This window comes from Palaemon carinicauda, unplaced genomic scaffold, assembly GCF_036898095.1.
Source record: "Palaemon carinicauda isolate YSFRI2023 unplaced genomic scaffold, ASM3689809v2 scaffold84, whole genome shotgun sequence".
Lineage (NCBI taxonomy): Eukaryota > Metazoa > Arthropoda > Malacostraca > Decapoda > Palaemonidae > Palaemon > Palaemon carinicauda.
Window position 1 is genome coordinate 307,501 of NW_027172138.1, and position 20,118 is coordinate 327,618.

The window sequence follows — 20,118 nt, forward strand, 5'->3', positions numbered from 1 at the left end:
CTTCACTCCACCCATCCACCCAAACCTTGGCCTTCCTCCTGTACTTCTCCCATCGACTCTTACATTCATTATCTACTTTAGCAGACAGGCACTTTCCATTCTCTCAACATGGCCAAACCACCTCATACACATTCATACCCACTCTAGCTGCTAAACAATTTCTTACACCCGTTCTCACCATCACTAATTCGTTCCTAACCCTATCTAATCGAGATACACCAGCAGCACTCCTCAAATACTTCATCTCGAACACATTCAATTTCTGTCTCTCAATCCCTTTAATTCCCCACAACTCGGATCCATACATCACAGGTGGTACAATCACTTTCTCATATAGAACTCTCTTTACATTCATGCCTAACAACCCTCTATTCATTACTACTCCCTTCATTGCCCCAACACTTAAACATCTTCATGAACACTCTGACGTACATCTGCTTCCACTCCAACATTTGCTGCAACAACAGACCTCAAGTAATTAAACTGATCTACTTCAAGTAACTGTTCATTCAACAAGACATTCAACCTCGCACCACCTTCCCTTCTCGAGAATCTCATAACCTTACTCTTACCCACATTAACTCTCAACTTCCTTCTCTCACATACCCTTCCAAACTCTGTCTCTAATCGACCAAGCTTCTCATCTGAGTCTACAACCAGTACTGTATCATCTGCAAACAACAATTGATTTACCTCTCATTTATGATCTCTCTCGTCTATCGGTTTCAATCCTCAACCAAGCACTCGAGCATTCACCTCTCTCACCACTCCATCAACAAAAAAATTGAACAACCATGGTGACATCACACACCCTTGTCTCAGCCCAACTCTCACTGGAACCCACTCACTCACTTTATTTACTATCCTAACACATGCTTTACTTCCTATGTAGAAACTCTTCACTGCTTGCAACAACTTTCCACCAATTCCATATAACCTCATCACATTCCACATCGCTTTCCTATCAACTCTATCATATGCTTTTTCCAGATCCATAAACGGGACATACACCTCCTTGCCTTTTGCTAAATATTTCTCACATATCTGCCTAACTGTAAAAATCTGATTCGTATATCCCCTACCTCTTCTAAAACCATCCTGTATTTCTAAGATTGGATTCTCTGTTTTATCCTTAATCCTATTAATTAGTACTCTACCATACACTTTTCCGACCACACTCAATAAATTAATACTCCTTGAATTACAACACTCATGCACATCTCCCGTACCTTTACATAGTGGCACAATACACGCACACACCCAGTCCACTGGTACCACTGATAACATAAAACACATTAAACAATCGCACTAACCATTCAAGTACAGTCACACTCCCTTCCTTTAACATCTCAGTCCTCACACCATCCATACCAGGTGCTTTTCCAACTCTCGTTTCATCTAGTGCTTTCTTCACTTCCTCTTTTGTAATCTCTTTCTCATCATCATCTCCCATCACTGGCACCTCACCGCTTGGAACAGTAATTATATCTGCCTCCCTATTATCCTCAACATTCGGTAAACTTTTAAAATATTCTGCCCACCTTTTCCTTTCCTCCTCTCCTTTTAACAACCTTCCATTTCCATCTTTCACTTTTTCTTCAATTCTCGAACCACCCTTCCTTACTCTCTTTCTTTCTTCCCAAAACTTCTTATTTTCTTCATATGAACGACCAAATCCCTAACTCCACCTCCAGTCAGCCACCCTCTTTGCTTCAGCTACCTTACGTTTTACTTCCACATTTTTGTCTCGATATCTTTCATACTTCTCTACATGGTAATTCTGCATATATTCTTCAAATACCCTCTTTTCCTCTTCCACTTTTATCCTCACTCCTTCATTTCACCATTTAATACCCTTCCTCATACTGCCTTCATCAATCTTCTTGCCACTCACATCACTTGCAATCCCAACAATTTTATTTTTTACTTGCTACCACTCCTCTAAATTACCAGTTTCTCTCACTTTCACTCTGACATATGCCACTTCCAACCTTTCTTGACATTCACTCTTTACCTTTGGTTTTATTAACTCTGCAACCGTCACTACCTCCCTTTTACATACCACACACTATTCTCCAACCCCCTTTTGCTACAACCAATTTTCCTTCCACCAAAAAAATGATCAGACATACCGTTTGCCATATCCCTAAACACGTGCACATCTTTCAATCTTCAGAACATTCTTCTGATTATCAACACATAATCCATTAGGGCCCTTTCTGCCACTCTTCCATTTGCCACTCTTACCTAATGTATACTTGTTATCTTTCTTTTTGAAAAAACTACAACTTATTACCAGCTCTTGCTCAACACACATATCTACCAGTCTCTCGCTACTCTCATTTTCCCCTGTTACGCCATATTTTCCAATGACACATTCTACCTCTCCAGCATCCACTCTTGTATTTAGGCCATCCATCACAACTACATCATTCCTTGTACCCAGTCCATCTACCCACCTAGTTAATATGTATTATAAACACACACACATACATACATATATATATATATATATATATATATGCATGTATATATATATATATATATGCATGTATATATATATATATGCATGTATATATATATATATATATATATATATATATATGTGTGTGTGTGTGTGTGTGTGTGAGTGTGTGTGTGTGTGTGTATGTATTTCATCATCATCAACAACATCATCGTCAACAGACATTGCTAGCCCACTGTAGAACAAAGGCCTTGGGCGAGTTCCTCCACACATGTCTGTTTATGGTCTTTCTATGCCAGTCTATACCAGAAAATTTTCTTTGCTCATCAATCCATCTTCTTCTCTTCTTTCACCTACTTGCATTCTCTGGGGTCCCTTCTGTTACTCTTTTTGTTCATCTATTATCTGTCATTCTCATAATATGTCCTGCCCATGTCCATTTCTTTTTCTTACATGTTGTGAGAATAGTCTCTACTATACTTTCCTCTCATATTCATGTTGCTCTTTTTTCTATCTCTTAGTGTTAATCCTATCATTACTCCTTCCATTTCTCTTTGAGTTGTAACCACCTTACGTTCTAAGGCATTAGTAATGCTACAAGTTTCAGATTCACAAGTTAATACTGGTAAGAACATCTCATTAAGTACTTTTCTTTTCAGAGAAAGAGGCATTTACTTTCCATAATCTCCTTTTATTTACCAAAAGCTCTCCATCCCATGTTTACCCTTCTTTTAATTTCAGTCTCTGGTTGCGGAAAAACAATGTATATATACATACATCCATATATATATATATATATATATATATATATATATATATATATATATATATATATATATACATATATATATGCATACATATATAAACATACATACATATAAACACATACATACATATAAATTCATATACATACTAAAAACACAAGATATTCACAAGCGCAATAAAAAAAATTAGGGAACAATGAAAAAGAAGTAATAAATTGATGAAAACAAGATTTGGGAAAGGGCGTTAACAGATGTTTTCTATAAAGTATGAAAATGGAAATATTATCACCAAAAGAGATGGAGATATAACAACTGCAAAGAATTTCTATGCTCTCATATACCATAGTGATATAAGAAATAAGTCAGCCAATAGAAATAATGATAAACCTGTACCAAAGGTAACAGTAGGAGAAGTAAATAACACATTGAACGGAATGAAAAGAGGCAAAGCAGCAGGAAAAGATGGCCTAAAAATTTATTTAATAATAGATGGAGGAGATATCATAATAGTAAAACTTGCTGAACTTTGCACAAAAGTCAGGAAGAATGCTATATACCTACAGCTTGGGAATATTTTATCATTATAATAGTTCACGAAAAGGGAGACACAAAAGACCTGGAAAATTACTTCTCGATAAGTTTACTCTCAGTAATATATAAAATAATTACAAACATCATGTTAGACCAAACCGAAACACAACTAGGCTTTGATCAATCAAGAGAGTAGACAGGCTTTAGAATAGGGTATTCAACAACTGACTATATCCATACAATTAACCACATAATTGAAAAATCAACAGAGTATGACAAATCACTATGGATGGCATTTATAGACTATAAGAAAGTTTTTCATTCTGTCTAAATTTCTCGAGTAATGAAAGCCATTCAATGACAAGGAATAGATGTATCTTATGCTAGGGCACTTGAAGATATTTATACAGGATGCCCACCAATCCTAAACCTACATAAAGATAGTGAGAAAATTGTGATTGAGAAAAGACCCCATCTTAACTAAATTATTCACAGTACAGTATGCCTAGAAGTTTTTAGAAATTTAGATTGAGAAAATGTAGGAATTAATATTAATTGAGAATACCTTAACAACTTAAGGCTTGCAGCTGACATAGTTCTGTTAAGTGAATTATGGGAGGAATTGCAAAAGAATTGATAGAAGATTTGAATAGAGAAAGCAGAAATATAGGACTAAAAATTAATAAGATTGAAACTACGATAATGTTCCATGAAAATGCAAAGAGACAACAAATAAGGGCTATGGATGAACTTCCAGATATTGTTAATGAATATACATACTTAGGACAGACATAAAGTGTTTCCCAAGGACATGAGATTGGAATTGAAAGAAGGATAAGCACGGGATGTAAAACTTTCGGTAAACATATTAAGATTATGAAAAGTAAAATGCCACTTTCTTTAAAAAGAAAAGTATTTAATCAGATGGCCATACCAGTATCAACTTGTGCATCAGAAACTTGGAACCTTACCAGAGCCTTAGAATAAAATCTAGTTACAACTCAACAAGCTATGGAAAGAATAATGATGTGGATAAGAATAATGATGTGAATAAAACTATGAAATAAAAAAAGCGACATAAGTACAAGAGCAAACTAAAGTAGGTTATTCTATTAACATGTAAGTAAAAGGAATGGACATGGATAGGACATATACTGAGAATGACAGCTAATAGATGGACAAGACCATACAACAGAATGGTTCCCTAGAGACTGCAAAAGAAGCAGGGGAAGAAAGAGAAGACGATGAATTGACAAGGTAAGAAAATTTGCAGATATAGACTGGCATGGAAAGATCATAAATAGATATGTGAGTGGAAGGACATGTCTGAACCTTTGTCCTGCAGTGGACAAGCAATGGCTGATGATGGTGATGATATACATATATATATATATATATATATATATATATATATATATATATATATATATATGTATATATATATACAGTATATATATATATATATATATATATATATATGTTTATATATATACTGTATATATATATATATATATATATATATATATATATATATATGTGTGTGTGTGTGTATATATGTATATATATGTATATGTGCGTGAATTTATTATCTTATATTCAATAACCCTACAAATCTAGTTTCTATTAAATTGTAATAATCATAGGTTACGTATGCTATTAGTGAATATATCAACATAATAATACAGTATGTTGAGTGGTCTTCTTCCTCCCCAAGATGTCATGATCCCAGAAAACTCTTAATCAATCAATCTTCTTACCCAAGGTAGAGATTGTTTCATGCTAGGAGCAGTATTTCCCCCTCTGTGGCTGGGACCTTCTGTCCCTTATCCAGTCATGAAGGAGCTATGCTTGGGGCAGAATGAATTACCTTTTCCTACCCACCAAGTTGTCGGTGCGTGTCAACTACTAGGTAGAGGTAGTTGGGGAGGATTAATTCCTGCGGCCCTGGTGAAGGAACCCTCTCTCTACCTTCCAACTTCTCAGCTGGTTTTGATTACCCACTTGCTAGTTAGGAGAAAGGGTTAGCCCACTAGGGACAATATTTTATTTGGTCGAGTTACCCTACTCTTGGCATTAATTACCTATAATAAAGAGTTAATTAGTAGTGTTGTTCCATTTGTTTCCCTTGGGGATGGGGAAGCCAAGCTCTCATTACAGATGAGTGAAATTAAAGTCAAGTGTAATAAGGTGGGATGCAATAACCAGCGAACTTTTGGTGTAGCCACATTCGGTATTGCTCACAACAACTGTTGTGCCCCTTACGGCACAGCGTGGGATCCACCTACCTACATGTAATCAGTACAAAAAACCATGAAAAAGGATCCATAAGCAGCAAACTTGAGAGATCATGCTTTTACTATAGTTCAATTACTGCTACGATAGTCAATGTACCAGCTCACTCCCTCTATTGTGGGTCTTTCCAAGGACCTGCCATTCCCAAGAGTTCTGGCATTCCTCTTGCTTCCCCACACTCCAAGCTGACGGTCTTGCCGTGCCTATACCTCGGCCATTTAGGTTCAAGGGAAAACACCATCGGGTGTTGCCTCGCAAGATTTGTCTCCTGTGGGTTCGGTAATGGGGTGGAGTTGGTGGAAACAGGTGTTGCTATGGATGTAGAGGAGGGGGACTCCCTGGCTAACCTCTTGCAAACTGGCAAGGGGTGCACACCCTGACCTCTCCTGAATGTGTTTCATTGTAGGCCTTCCATGGATTGGAATTTGAGGAATTCAATAACTTCCATCTCTTGTACTGGTGAATTAATGATGCCCCTAAGGCATCTCCTCAGCTCACACCTACAGAGGTTTTAAAAGTCGCTCATGGATGGCAGAGACAAGAGGCAGTGATAATACCCTTGAGACACGATAATGCCTTATCAGCACCCAAGCCCCTATCCATCAAGCTAGGACCAGGGAGGGCCAGGCAATAGCTGCTAATGACATAGTAAGCTCCACCAAAACCGCATCCCTAGTTCACAAGGATGGTGAGGTTACAGACACTACAAGAAACTATCAAGCTTGAGTGGGTCTCGAACCCGCATCCAACAAATCTGAAGGCAGTGACGTTTTCAATAGGATACCACAATGCTGCTCTTAGTAGTAAGATAGAAGCAGTTTTAGATGCTGGGGAGTTGCTTCTCAATCACAGCTCAGCAGACACTTTTTCACTGGTGTCTGTTATGTCCTCTCTTGAAGTCGGATCTGCTGGTGGACAAAGATTGCCTTTTCAGCTATGACAAAGTTGCTGTTTAAACCTGCTGTACATATTATCATTATTACTTGCTACGCTACAACCCTAGTTGGAAAAGCAGGATGCTATAAGCACGAGGGCTACAACAAGGGAAATAACCCCGTAAGGAAAGGAAATAATTGAAACCATAAGAGAAGTAATTACCAATTAACATAAAATATTTTAAGAACAGTAAAAAGATTAAAACAAATCTTTCATATATAATCTATAAAAACTTTAAAAAACAAGAGGAAGATAAATAAGATAGAATAGTGTGCCCGAGTGTACCCTAAAGCAAGAGAACTCTATCCAAACACAGTGGAAGACCATGGTACAGAGGCTATGTCACTATCCAAGACTAGAGAACAATGGTTTGATTTTGGAGTGCCCTTCTAGAAGAGCTGCTTACCATAGCTATAGTCTCTTCTACCCTTGACAAGAGGAAAGTAGCGCCACTGAACAATTACATTTTGGAACTTTGCCAAGAAACAATTCGAGGCAGTCTGGAAAACTGGGAGAATAAGAGTTTCTGTACAGTAACCTTCCATGTAAGGACCTCTTCCACCATCTTTGTGGGAAAGAGTCAACGCAAATACTTTGGAAGTTAAAACTTTGTTTTCAAAGTAGTGTTAGCGTCTTTCGGCTTCCCCTGAAAAGGAAGTGTTCTATTACAAGGGTCAGTTCTACAATGGGGATCACCAGCAGTATTAAAGGCAACCTATCAAAATATCAGCATAACAGACTCAACCCAGGTGCATTCAGTCTACAGGCAATTTCCCTTAAGGTGGTAGAAAGCAGCAGCAACCTTCTCAGATAGAAGCCCAAGTCCTGAGTACTGTAGGATTCTCCCACATGGGGATGAAGGATAAAAAGTAGACCAGGAAAGTCAGGGTTTTGGCCCGCTAAGTAAAGACAAAAGGGTAATTTCCATTGTTTTCAAGAATGAAGGATCCTTTTGTTCGAAAGGAACAGAGCTTAATCTCAAATGGTCTGGCATAGTTGTGGAAATCCACACCCTCTCCATGACAAAAAATTTTTCAGGCCAAAACTCTGTAACTAGTTTCCTTCATCAGCAAAATATTAGAAAAGAGAACTACATATTCCTAAAATTCCAGGGCAGACTGTTCAGTGCCCCAAAGTATGAGTTTTCAGAGAAAACGGGGATCCTCGACCTCTCTTGTCTCAACAAACACAAATCACTTGCACAACTTTGCAAATTACTACACCAAGAGGCTGGACCTGTACTATAGATCATAAAGACGCATACAAGCATTTTCCTATTGCTCGTCACTCCTCAATTTGTCTCTGCCGAATCGTCCCCTGTGGACGCAGAACAAGGATGTGTTCAAAATTTCAATTTAAAACTTTTATTTTGTCTGTGTTGCATTTTGATTACTGTACAATGGGTTTCAAGATTATAATGGGCCAGGTGACCCAAGTCAAGTTATAAATAACCTGATTTTAGCATTGGTATGATGACTACCTCCTAACAATATGGAAAAGATAAAGGGATTTTTGCATATGAAAAGATTAGGTATGGAAGATAACTTTCTCTCCTGGAATAAATATTTCACGCCCAGGTAAAGGTTCAATGATGTAAAAGTTAAAATGGTGGGTTTCTCAGCTTAAGCGTATACTCAACTTTTACACAGTATAAACACTAACAATAACTAATATTGCAAATGATACCAGTCCTCCATACAAATACAAACATCAATGCAGTGGGCATTACTCACCTGAAGACAAGCCATCCTCCAAAACTGGCATTGCGGAGCACAGCCCTCGGGACGAAGAATGGATGGAACCCTCAGGATCCATCCCCGAACACTCGCTCTCCACCTCCCCAGAATCGCAGGATGTCGTCTCAGGTGAAAGGGTGAAGTTGCGGGAATGTCCCACTTGCTGTAAAGTGGACAGATGTTATTGCAGCTGCACATAAATAAATGTACTTATGTAATTACAACTAAATTATCTATAGCTTCTATTACTATCAAATGGTTTAACATGAATATCATGAGGAAATTCTAAACTCTTGAAGTTGAGTATTTACAAACAAAACAGCAAAATTGTAGCATAAATTATTTATTGATATCTTCAATTTCTAAAATGTATATTGAACCTTTTTTTTATTAAAATGACGCTAAAAAATCATGTACATATATAATTGCCAATGAGAACTATACACCAGAGTTATAGGATTACAGAGTAACAAGATGATTCAAAACCTACCTCTGAAATATATAGTTTTAACTTCTTTATAAATTTTTTGTGACAGTTTCTAGTAACAATAATTATTGTCAATACACCATCTCAGAACATACCACTTTAGTCTCTACATTTCATGCTATTAAGTCAAAGCAACAAATTCTAGATGAAGTAAAATCCAAAGGATTGCATTTACTTCACAAAACAGCTATATACATACAAAAAACTACCTAATAAAACTAGCATAGCCTTCTTTTCTTTAATGATGGTAATCTGCAATAGGTTTTTTTACAATGTCAAAGTTAGGACTAAAGTCATCTACTTTAATCCCATGATTCCAGGACATCACACTCGCCTAAAATACTCCTTTCTAAATCAAATTAGGAATCTACATAACCATATACATGCTATAGTCCCTCCTACACCAAAATATAATTGAGAATGATCTTGCCCCATGGCGTCAAAGCTTCAAAGCCCTTGCTGTCCTTTTTTCTCAATTTATCAGGGCTTGGTCTACATAAAGGAACTGGGCTGTCTCGAACTATTGGCCACAGCATAAAGAAAATCTATGAAATAAAACAATTGTTACTTTAGAACCAATTCAATTAAACCTTCTAGTCTATAGGGATGAACTGACACATGGATGATTATGCAACAACAATGTCGTTAGATACTATCGCAATAAGATTCTATGAAAATTTGAATATGTGAAATAGATGGAGAGCTCTCTCCATCCCAAGGTGAAAAAAAAAAAATTTTCCTCATTACAAAAATAATTAATAAAATTTCTGAAGAAATGCTAAATTTATACGTTAGGGAATCGATATTACTTCCTAATGAATACCACTACTTGCATATATTACGGGTATCATTACACTTTACAATCATTACAGAAAATATAACAAAACAGGAGTAAAATTTTTGGGAAAATTTACATATCATCTTAAATAATTATAGTAAAGCTTAAATAACATGTTGGGTAGAAAAGTAAATAACAAGACAATTGCTAGTGATCATAACTATTCATAATTTTTTGCCCCAAAAGTGCCTTTTATAACTTTTGCAAATGAATTCCATAAAAGATGCTGTCATCCTTTGGGAATCAAAGGGTTACTATTATTATTAGAAGGAGCAGAAACACCAGCCCAATGAGTCAAGCTCGACTCTTACAGAGGTGGATCGAACAAATTCGGGAGCAAAGCGTTACAAAAATGTATAAATTTTTCAACTGTCGCTTGGTTTTTGGTAAACTACCTCGTGAAATAAAATTCGATAATAAGACTAGTCTAAAATATTTCTCATTAATTTTAAAGGGTTAAAAAAATAATGAGAAATATTCAAGGAATAATTTCAATATAGTTTTGTTTTTTCATGAGGTAGTTTACCAAAAAGAAAACAATAGTTTAGAAAATAAACAACTCGACTTTTAAAACCGACAAAATCTATTAGAAATTAAAAAATAATGTATGAGCAGAGAAAATTACGCACATTTTTCTAATCCATGAAACACTTAAAGTGGAGACTTTTTTTATGTATGTTCTAAACACGCCATCACAAATCCAAAGAAATGAACACCTATATATGGAGTACTGCTGTGAAATACATAAATGTAATTCTGTGTTAATCAAGGAGATTATATAATGTAATACCAGTCACCACTAAATACTAACCATCGCAGGCTCATTCTAGGGTAAATAATGCATTCATCTTATTTATACAAATCAAAATTGCATATGTAATAACACAATAACTCTTATTTCACGCTATTCATATACAGTAATGTCAGTTCTCTGATTATAAGCGAACCATGAAAATGTCTTATTTAACATTTCATATCCTTAACAGGACTTCTTATAGGTGTGCCTAATATTCTAAACATGTAAACAATATCAAAAATATCCCCCAAATTCCACATACCCTTAGGGCAAGCACATATACAACTCTGCTTCTTGTACACTGTATAGCTGAAAGGGCCTAAAGCAGATAATTTACAAAACTACAGCATATCGTTATGGATAGATATCGACTATAGTAAGGAGTGTTATACATATCGGGTTAAATAGCTTAACAATCTGCTCCCAAAAACTTTTTTTATCTTCATCACGTTTAAAATTGAAAATACAAATGAGAATCAGATTTTCGTTTTAAAATGGGGTGACTTTCGGTGATCGAATTGAACTTGGAATCAAAATAAAAAAAGAACTGGAGAGTAAATTTTCTTGACTTCAGAAACAAACGGCAGGTAAAACCAATTAACAGTCCGTACAAACAGTTGGACAAATACTAAAAAGAAAATAAACCGGTTACCGTGACCTACTATTAACAGCCGAAAAAAGGGAAGGGAACTGCTGTGCTAAACAGATCCTACCTTACTTAAATCGTTAAAATATCTTTTAAACAAAAGTAAACCACTGCCTCTTGCGTCATGCAAAAGGGTGTTCGACTAATAATTCTTTTATAATTTAATTCAGGACAGTATTCTGATTAAGTTTTGACACAAAGGCTACTGGTTTACCATACAGGTAAGCCACACTCCAATAGATTTTTCCTAATCTCAATTTAGCCTCATATCCGAAATTGAGTTGTGGAGGATTCCTGAATGACAGTCCTTTTTTTCATCAAGCCTTCTCATTTTCTCTTGTCAGTTGATTATCTTATCCAATATCTTTATATTATGCGTTACAGATATTATCATTATTACTTCAATAATATAATTTACATCTAAAATTCATGGCAAATGAGAAATTTTCTTCCCTTTTAAAAAGAAGAATTTATTCGCAAGTTTTCAAAAGACAGATCTGGGCTAGTCTCAAAGCTACCAAAAGGTCACAAAAGATTACGGCAGAGTTTTAATGCTTAGCTTTAATTATACAAACTGCCATAGAAAAAAAAATCTATGGCTAAAGAAGACATAAAACATTTATTTGAGAAACTAATCTATTCATGATGTACAGCAAAAGCTGCTTAAATGCGTAAGGCCAAGTCTTTTGAAGCTTACTCAAGTAATCATATTATAACGACAATTTCTTTTTAGATTCGCACGCCAACACATTACTACACGTAATGAACATACATCAGAAAGTCATTGTGTTAATCAGATGCCTCAGCCAATTCTTTACTATGGAGAAAAAAGGAACATCTTTGATTAGAGCACTATTGAGAGACTGGGTCGACTACTTTACTGACTACTGTACTTTAACTTTATAAAAAAAAAATTATTGATGTTATTAAAAATTTTCGTTTAAGTGTAATATTAAACCATTATAAAATTTAGGAAACCATAGTTTTTTAGAAACAATTAGACATGGGATGTAGGCAAGAGACTATAACTCACGACAAACATCCTTAGAAAGAAACTAGTGAAAGCATAAACATTGGTGGCTAGCCTAACCCAATGGCATTTAAATCTGGCAAATATAAATGGACTAACTGCAAGCCTAGCTAAGGTAATGATGACCCATGCAGTAAAACATATAAATCATCATGCAAGGTCAAGTGACTGCAATAGCCTTTAAACCGCTATTAACGGTAAATAACGGTACTAATTATTTCTAATCGACTTTAAGGGAATCTTAAATTATCTAGCTGGTAATAGAAACGATCAAACAAACATATTCAGGGGAAATCTGCATATCCACATCTGTAACTGAAATAGATTAATATTTCAAATATACGAAAACAAAGAAACTCCATCAACTTTCCTTATTCTTCAGGTAAAATTCACAATCAAAATTATTTTACAAACCTCTTATGAACACTCAAATTTATAAAATCCCAAGATATCTATTATAATATAACCTTAAATAAGAAGGCATCTCCATCTAAGCTATATAAGTAACAAAATGTCAAGTCAGTCTACGCCAAATTGCAAGGATATTTCATGATATAATTATTTGATATAATCAATTTACTCCTGTATAATATCAACAATCAGTAGGAAGACCTAAAACTGAAGACTGTTGATTAACAAAAGATGAAAAATTGTTGATTACCAATCTCAGCAAAGATGCCCGTTTTCGGTTACATTACAAGAGGCTCAGCACAGAATTTTGTTATAAGTTTTCATGTAAGTCACTAGATTTACAGAATTAAAATCACCCTCTTGAATAATGAAATATAATATACAATCTAGACTATATATATCTAGCATATTAATACAATATAATGACATTGCATATCATAGAAATTCACGAATAACAAATTATTTCTAAGTCTAAAGCATTATAAAATTTTCAAAAAAATTATAATCAACAAAATCAGGATTAAGTAATCACCTTCTACAGTTATCGTTGCCTATGAAAGTTCCTCAAATTTCCAATACAAAAATATCAATTATAGATACACTCTTGATAGAAAAACATTACAATGAAATATATTAAGAATAATATTGTCTCTAATCCACAAAAACAGCTTACAAAAGGAAATTATATCATGTGGTCAAAATCACATATCAACAAACCCTTTTAGCTTTAGAATAATCAAACACAATTTAATTACTTACAGAAACATAACAAAAAACTTTCAAGAACTCTCCCTCCTTAAATTCTGCAATATCAGGTTAGCTTGATAAAATGCTTTGTTACTGATAGTGAAAAAATACACTTTTGTCTTTTGATATACTGTATATGTATTTTCATTCTTCAGTTCACGCAGGCGTGATACTGAATATTTAAAAAAAAGAAAAACTTACTTAACTCTGAACTTTTACTATTAAAAACTAATTAATTACTTATATTTTCTTATGTGTACTATACTATAATGCTGGTATAATCACACCATTTAAACAAAAAATTATAAACAATGAAAGATGAATTCACGTATTTAAAGAGATATGGGATTCCCAAATGATATATAAATGCAATACACTTACATTCGACTTAGTTTTCATAAAATAATTAAAAAACAACTCTCTCCTACCATCTAGATTCTAAACATATCGAAATTTAAAGCAACTACGTCTATCTTAACTTTCAAACGATGTAAAAGAGCATTTACGTCTCTCTAAGAACATCAAACGTATTGATTTATATATAAGAATTTTAATAGGCTCAAGATGAGAGTAGCACATCAGCGAAACTTAAATGGAGTCACTGTTACTTAATTCACGAATACCTTAAAAACAGCCAAGAGTATCCAATACCGAAACGTTATCTAGGAATATCTTATAAACTCCTTCAATACGGACCTGCCTTGCAAAACAACCTAAGGGTACCTTGGAATTTTGTTAAAATCTCCACTCATTACACAAAAATCTAAATTTTTCTTAATCTCTACAAATATCTATCTATCTCTTACGGATCAATTTAAGAACATACTGGTAGTTCAATATTGTATAAAAATACCTTAAAAAACATTACATGATATTCAATAGAAAGATATCAAAGGAATAATTAAACCCCCTTCTCTTAAAAACCACGGAACTTGAATTTATTTTTAACCTGAAAACGATTCTAACATCACCTCGACAGTTTAAATTTCCCTTGCAATTTTTCCTAACTCTACCCGAAGTAAATATGAACAGAAAAAAAATATTATTAAAACTTGTAACAAAGTTTGGGACATTTAGGAGAGGGCCATAATGATCCCTCACAGCAATATCATATGCATCTATGAATGCAAGAAAAACTATCCTACTATGTTCTTCACATCCCCATAATTGTATTCAGATCTTGTGACTTCGGCCATAAAGGCCAAGCGTATGAAGAGTATGCAAGAATTAGTATTTTAAGAAAAGGAGGAGGAGGAGGAGGAGGAGGAGGAGGAGGAAGAAGAGGAGGAGGAGGAAGAGGAGGAGTTCCTACATATGAAGTAAAAATCTTTAAGAAGGTGAAGATATTGAAGGACGAACTCATAAATCGCGTACGAAAATTCTTTAGGAGTTAGATCCAACCGCTAGCATATAAAAGAACAAAATATTTATGGTTTGTAAGATGCATCTAAGGCTACAACCTCACTTCAAAAGGAAGGCACTTTATAGGTAAAACTATTTATGAAATAAAATTTATTTCGATTTCTTTAAGTCGGATGAACCTCCGTAAAAGAAGCAGCATCACACCTGCTATATGTGAAGATATTGTATTTAAGAAAAAATAAAAGGAAAGACCAATACTAAATAAGAAAATTAGAAAAAAAAATTACTGAAAGGATGAAAAGAGAGGCACTTTACATTAAAAAAAAAATACATCAAATGCCAATAGAAAGAGAAACACTTACTATCATATATAGACGAGAATTACCGAATAACGTTAATAATAAGATCTGCAAAATAAAATTAGCATTGGAGCTATGCAGAATTTAACCTACCAAAAATGCTTAGTACCTTCAATATAACCATATGAGGTATTATTGAATTAAAAGTTCCCATGACTATCAATCTCTAAACTTTAAATACAGTGCATTTTACAAATCATTTACAAAAGATCTACTCCAAAAAGAATGTTTTGAGACAAAATAATAATTAACCTATATGATAAAATACGAAAACTCTGCCGATAATCAACATTTAGCTGCCTCATTTTGACTTTCTACGGCTTCAATAATTACGATTCCAACAACATATTACAGACTTCAAATACACTCATTAATTCAGTGGGTTTCCTTATATACTAAAAGTTCAACGTACAATCACAAATTAATAAAACTGAGTAAAAACACAGCATGTAACCTTCGATCATACCAAGGTGAATTGGTACATGGCGTATGCTATTTAATAACGATATAATTGTACACCCTCATTACAAGAAAGTAATAAAACCTGAAAAAAATTACACATATCAACTATCAAATGAAGAAATTTACAAATAATCAAAACAAGCATCTCGAAGAATGTTCCTGCTTTTTGGGTATATCGTCTGTGATTTTAAGATAGAATTACTAGGAAGTTCTTTGATGTAATTTCAATCAAGTTCATAGATTTTCATATTACTGTATTTTAATCACACAAAAATGTGACCTAATTTGATAATCAAACTGGGTTATCAGAAATATTCGTAACTCGAACATTTATATAGAAGACTCTGCAATCCAATATACGAGCTATATGCAACTCGTTTGCAGAAAATGGGCAAAAGAAATATTTTTCGAAATTAAACTTTTGTTATTTATTAATATAAAACTACCTCTTAATATCATACATAAAAACTGAATTGTGACATTACATACACAAATAAATTACAGACAAAATGAAGCACTATACAATAAAGAATTAGTTCATATTGTCCCAATAGAAAGGAGATTTTAGGAATACCATATAAAAATTACAGATTTCCCCAATCTAAATCCAAGTACAAATCTCATTCATAAAAAGAATTGAAGTTACTATTTAATTTTAATAAATCAAAATCAATACATAGATAAATGACAAAATTCCCCTGACATATCAACATTACCAAAAACTCAAGCTAAAAATAAAGTATGATATTCCCTATATGATAATACTTTATGCTTCAAACAACATAGGGTTTTAATTTATCAAAAACCTGGATCAAGTATAGATTTTCTCCAGGGAAAATACTAGCAACAGTAGTTTTAAATTGTTCATGCAAAGTTGAGTTCATGGTTTAACCACACTGACTATCTATGTTTACCCAAACAACAAGATATACATATACTGAACTCAGAAAAATAAAAGCCTGAGTCAGCCAAAAAAGGATACTCTAACGAGTCAATCAATATGATGAACACAAGTCTATCATCAAACAATGCAGAAAATTAACGCATACAAGGACAACATTCCCAGAGATGAAGAAAACTATTGAAGTACTTTGGAAAGAACAAAAAATAATTGTCATTGGGAAGGAAATTACCTGGAGTCCCACTTCAGTATCAGGAAGGTCTTCTGTTTCAGGATTGGTAGAAGCTGTGTCATGATCCCCCTCAGTAGATATATCAAGGATGCCTGGGTCATCCTGGCTAGGAGAGTCCTCAGCACAAGACATTGTGCTTGGATGGTCTTCCATAGACCTGTTGCCCATGAAGTTATCTCGACCTAAGGCAGCAGCTACCACCTCATTTAGCTTGTCATATAAACCGTTGTTTTCATTAAAGTCTTGTAAATTCTCAGATACATTATCTTGGAGGTTTTCTTGGGTACCTCCCACCCCACTATTAGTGCTGCTAATACTATCATTGCTGCAGTTACTCATTATCTCTAAAGTGTGATCTTGTGCCGCTTCCTGTTGTGCTTCATAGGACAGATCGTGCTGGTAGTTGAGAAGGAGTGGTGACGAAGTGCTTACCTCATAATTGGACGTGTTGTGTTCCGATTCATGGTCAGCTGCGTTGACTGCCGGAGGACTTCCAGTGACGTGTTGCTGTTCGGATGGTCTACACTGCTGCTGCTCTGAAATATTAATGTGTTGATCTGAACTATCATTTGCATTATCTGTACCACTGTTTTGTTCTGGGTCATTTTTATTGGGGTCTAAATCACTGTTACTCACATCTTGATCAAGCTGTTGACCATTACCCTCAGCAACAGCTTGACCTTCACTATGCTCTGCTGCTAAACGCAGACCTACATAACTATTACCTTGTTGCCGCTTAAGGTGATATTCTAAATCAAGGAACTCATCTTCACGGCCACCTTGTTCTTTGAAAAACTCTTCTAAAACTTTTCTAGTTTCTGACATCTCATACGAATAGTCATACATATCTGAGTCTTCAGCATTAGGTTCAGGTTCTGAGGTTTGATTAGAGTATGAAGACGTAAGGGTAGATATGGCTATAACGGGCGGAGCAGGTGATACACTTTCAGCTTCAGAACACGAATCAGGTGGGGGAGGATCACTAGTGGTATCTTCAATGGGAGCTACAGCCTCTTCTTCAACACTCCCATGTTGGGCAGCAGTTCCCTCATTGGCTGGTAAGGGTTCTTTGCTAGCTTCTCTTGCAACTTCATCTTCGGCTAAAACCCTACGAGGAAACCCAGGTCGAGGTGGTCTAGGGGGAGGTCCATGGTGATTTCCCCTAGGACTGTGAGTTCTAGGTGAGGGACGAGGACCATATCGTCGAGGTGAACCTTCATATTCAGCTATTGGTACATTGCCTATCTTTGTGACCTTTTGTGGTGATCCCTGGGTGGAATCAGAATCTGAAGGTGATGTTGACCTTTCATAAGCTGCTAAATAACCTTGATCACCAAGTTCAGCATGATCACCTTGCCTGTCAGCTGTAGGGGATGTTGGAGAGCCAGGACGATCATCAAGGTCACGAACTGTGAGGCCTCGAGCTACCCATTCTCCAATGTCATCAAATACCACTTCTGCAGACCCAGCAAGACGGGTTTCATATACTAAAGGAGATTCTACTACAGAGGAACTGCGTCCATGTTCTTCACTGTCGCCAGGAGACTCTGGCCATGGCTGCTCCTGCTGCTGTTGCCTCTCTTGTTGATACTGTTGCCTATGTGATTGCTGAGCTCCTCTCCTTTGTGACTCGTCGTGCCTACGTCTTGCTGGACGTGATCGACTATGGCTAAACACCTCACGCCCACCGGCAATTTCTATTCGAGAGTCTCTTAGACGAAAATGCTCCCTCCTCGGTGCCTGAGTGCGACTGGCAGGAGCTGGAGGAGGAGCCTCTTCATAAGAAGAGTCCAACACAGAGGACCTCATAAACCTTTCATCATAGTCATCATAAGCACTCACAACAGAGACATCCATGTCCATATCAACATCCTCTGCACTTCGCTCCATCTTTATAGACTCTGAGTGGGATCCAGGGGTAGAGCCTGACCTAGAACCTGGAGTAGAACCTGACCGAGAACCTGAACCACTGTCTACAGACATGCGGCCACTGCTACCACTATCACGACTTAGCTTTGAGTTATCGTATATTCTCGGAATATCACCAGTGGTATGCTCAGTATCGTAGTTCTCGTTGTCGTCTGAGTCTAGGACACAATTAAGGTTGAGGTCAGAGCGCCTGGTATCAATGGGCGTTGTGGTGGGCGTGTGGTTGGCAGAGCGTGGCCGGCACTTGGGGAACAGACGACTGATCTCCGAGTCCGACCCCTCCACTGCCTCCAGCGGCTCCCCCATGACGCACCTCCTCACACACCTGAAAAATAAAATGCTCTAATTACTATCAATAATCTTAAACAAAACTAATAACTACCATAAAGAGTGATTTATAAATATATACATACATATATAATTTATACACATGTATATGTGTGTATGTTTATATAATACTTATAAACAGTCAAGCCTTTGAATTAATAGAATTATTTTTCCATTCTATAGGTCAATTACAGCAACCATAAAATATCATTCTTAAAGGACAGGCCACAGTATATTAACTCGGTAATAAATGTTCTAATTTATATGCTCAATTATAATTTTCGAACAGTCATAAGAGATTTTAATATATATATATATATATATATATATATATATATATATATATATATATATATATATAAGTATATATATATGTGTGTGTGTGTATGTGTGTGTGTGTGTGCGTGTTGAACATCAAAATATCCTAACATGATTTAAAACTCAAACAAACAAACTTGTAATTGATTAGTAACAAATGAGAATGAACAATAAAAAGAATTCAATTGTAATTAAAAGTTAAAAATAAAAATGGAAAGTAAGATAGAACCGCATCGGTAATTAACATTTACTAAAAAAAAAAAAGAAAGATAAATATGCAGATATAACCATTAATTATTAAAAAGAATAAAATTATGAGAAGGTTAAAAAATTGTGACAGATGGCTGAACAGTCAGATGTAAAACAGTAAGCGTGCTTGGAACATTTCTCCAATAAGAAGGTGGTGATTATGGTTAAGGATCATCGAGGTCAAGAAATCTACTAAACCATAATCAAAGTTTTCAAAGTAATTTTTAAAAAATCACACAAAGTCAATCCGATTCTATATTCTTATAACAATACCAAATAAATTTGAAAGCTTTTGTTTGAA

General features: G+C 35.3%; 1 protein-coding gene across 1 annotated transcript in view; it reads right to left on the reverse strand.

The window, feature by feature from the left end:
* LOC137637550 (heat shock protein DDB_G0288861-like) overlaps positions 1–19,243 on the reverse strand; it is a 54,285-nt gene extending 35,042 nt beyond the window's left edge. The window contains exons 1-2 of the mRNA XM_068369710.1: positions 16,995–19,243; positions 8,721–8,886 (exon numbers count right to left, since the gene is read on the reverse strand). Of these exons, the coding sequence (XP_068225811.1) occupies positions 8,721–8,886; positions 16,995–19,229 (2,401 nt within the window). The 5' untranslated portion in view covers positions 19,230–19,243. The remainder of the gene's footprint in view (positions 1–8,720; positions 8,887–16,994) is intronic.
* Between the last annotated feature and the right edge of the window lie 875 nt (positions 19,244–20,118).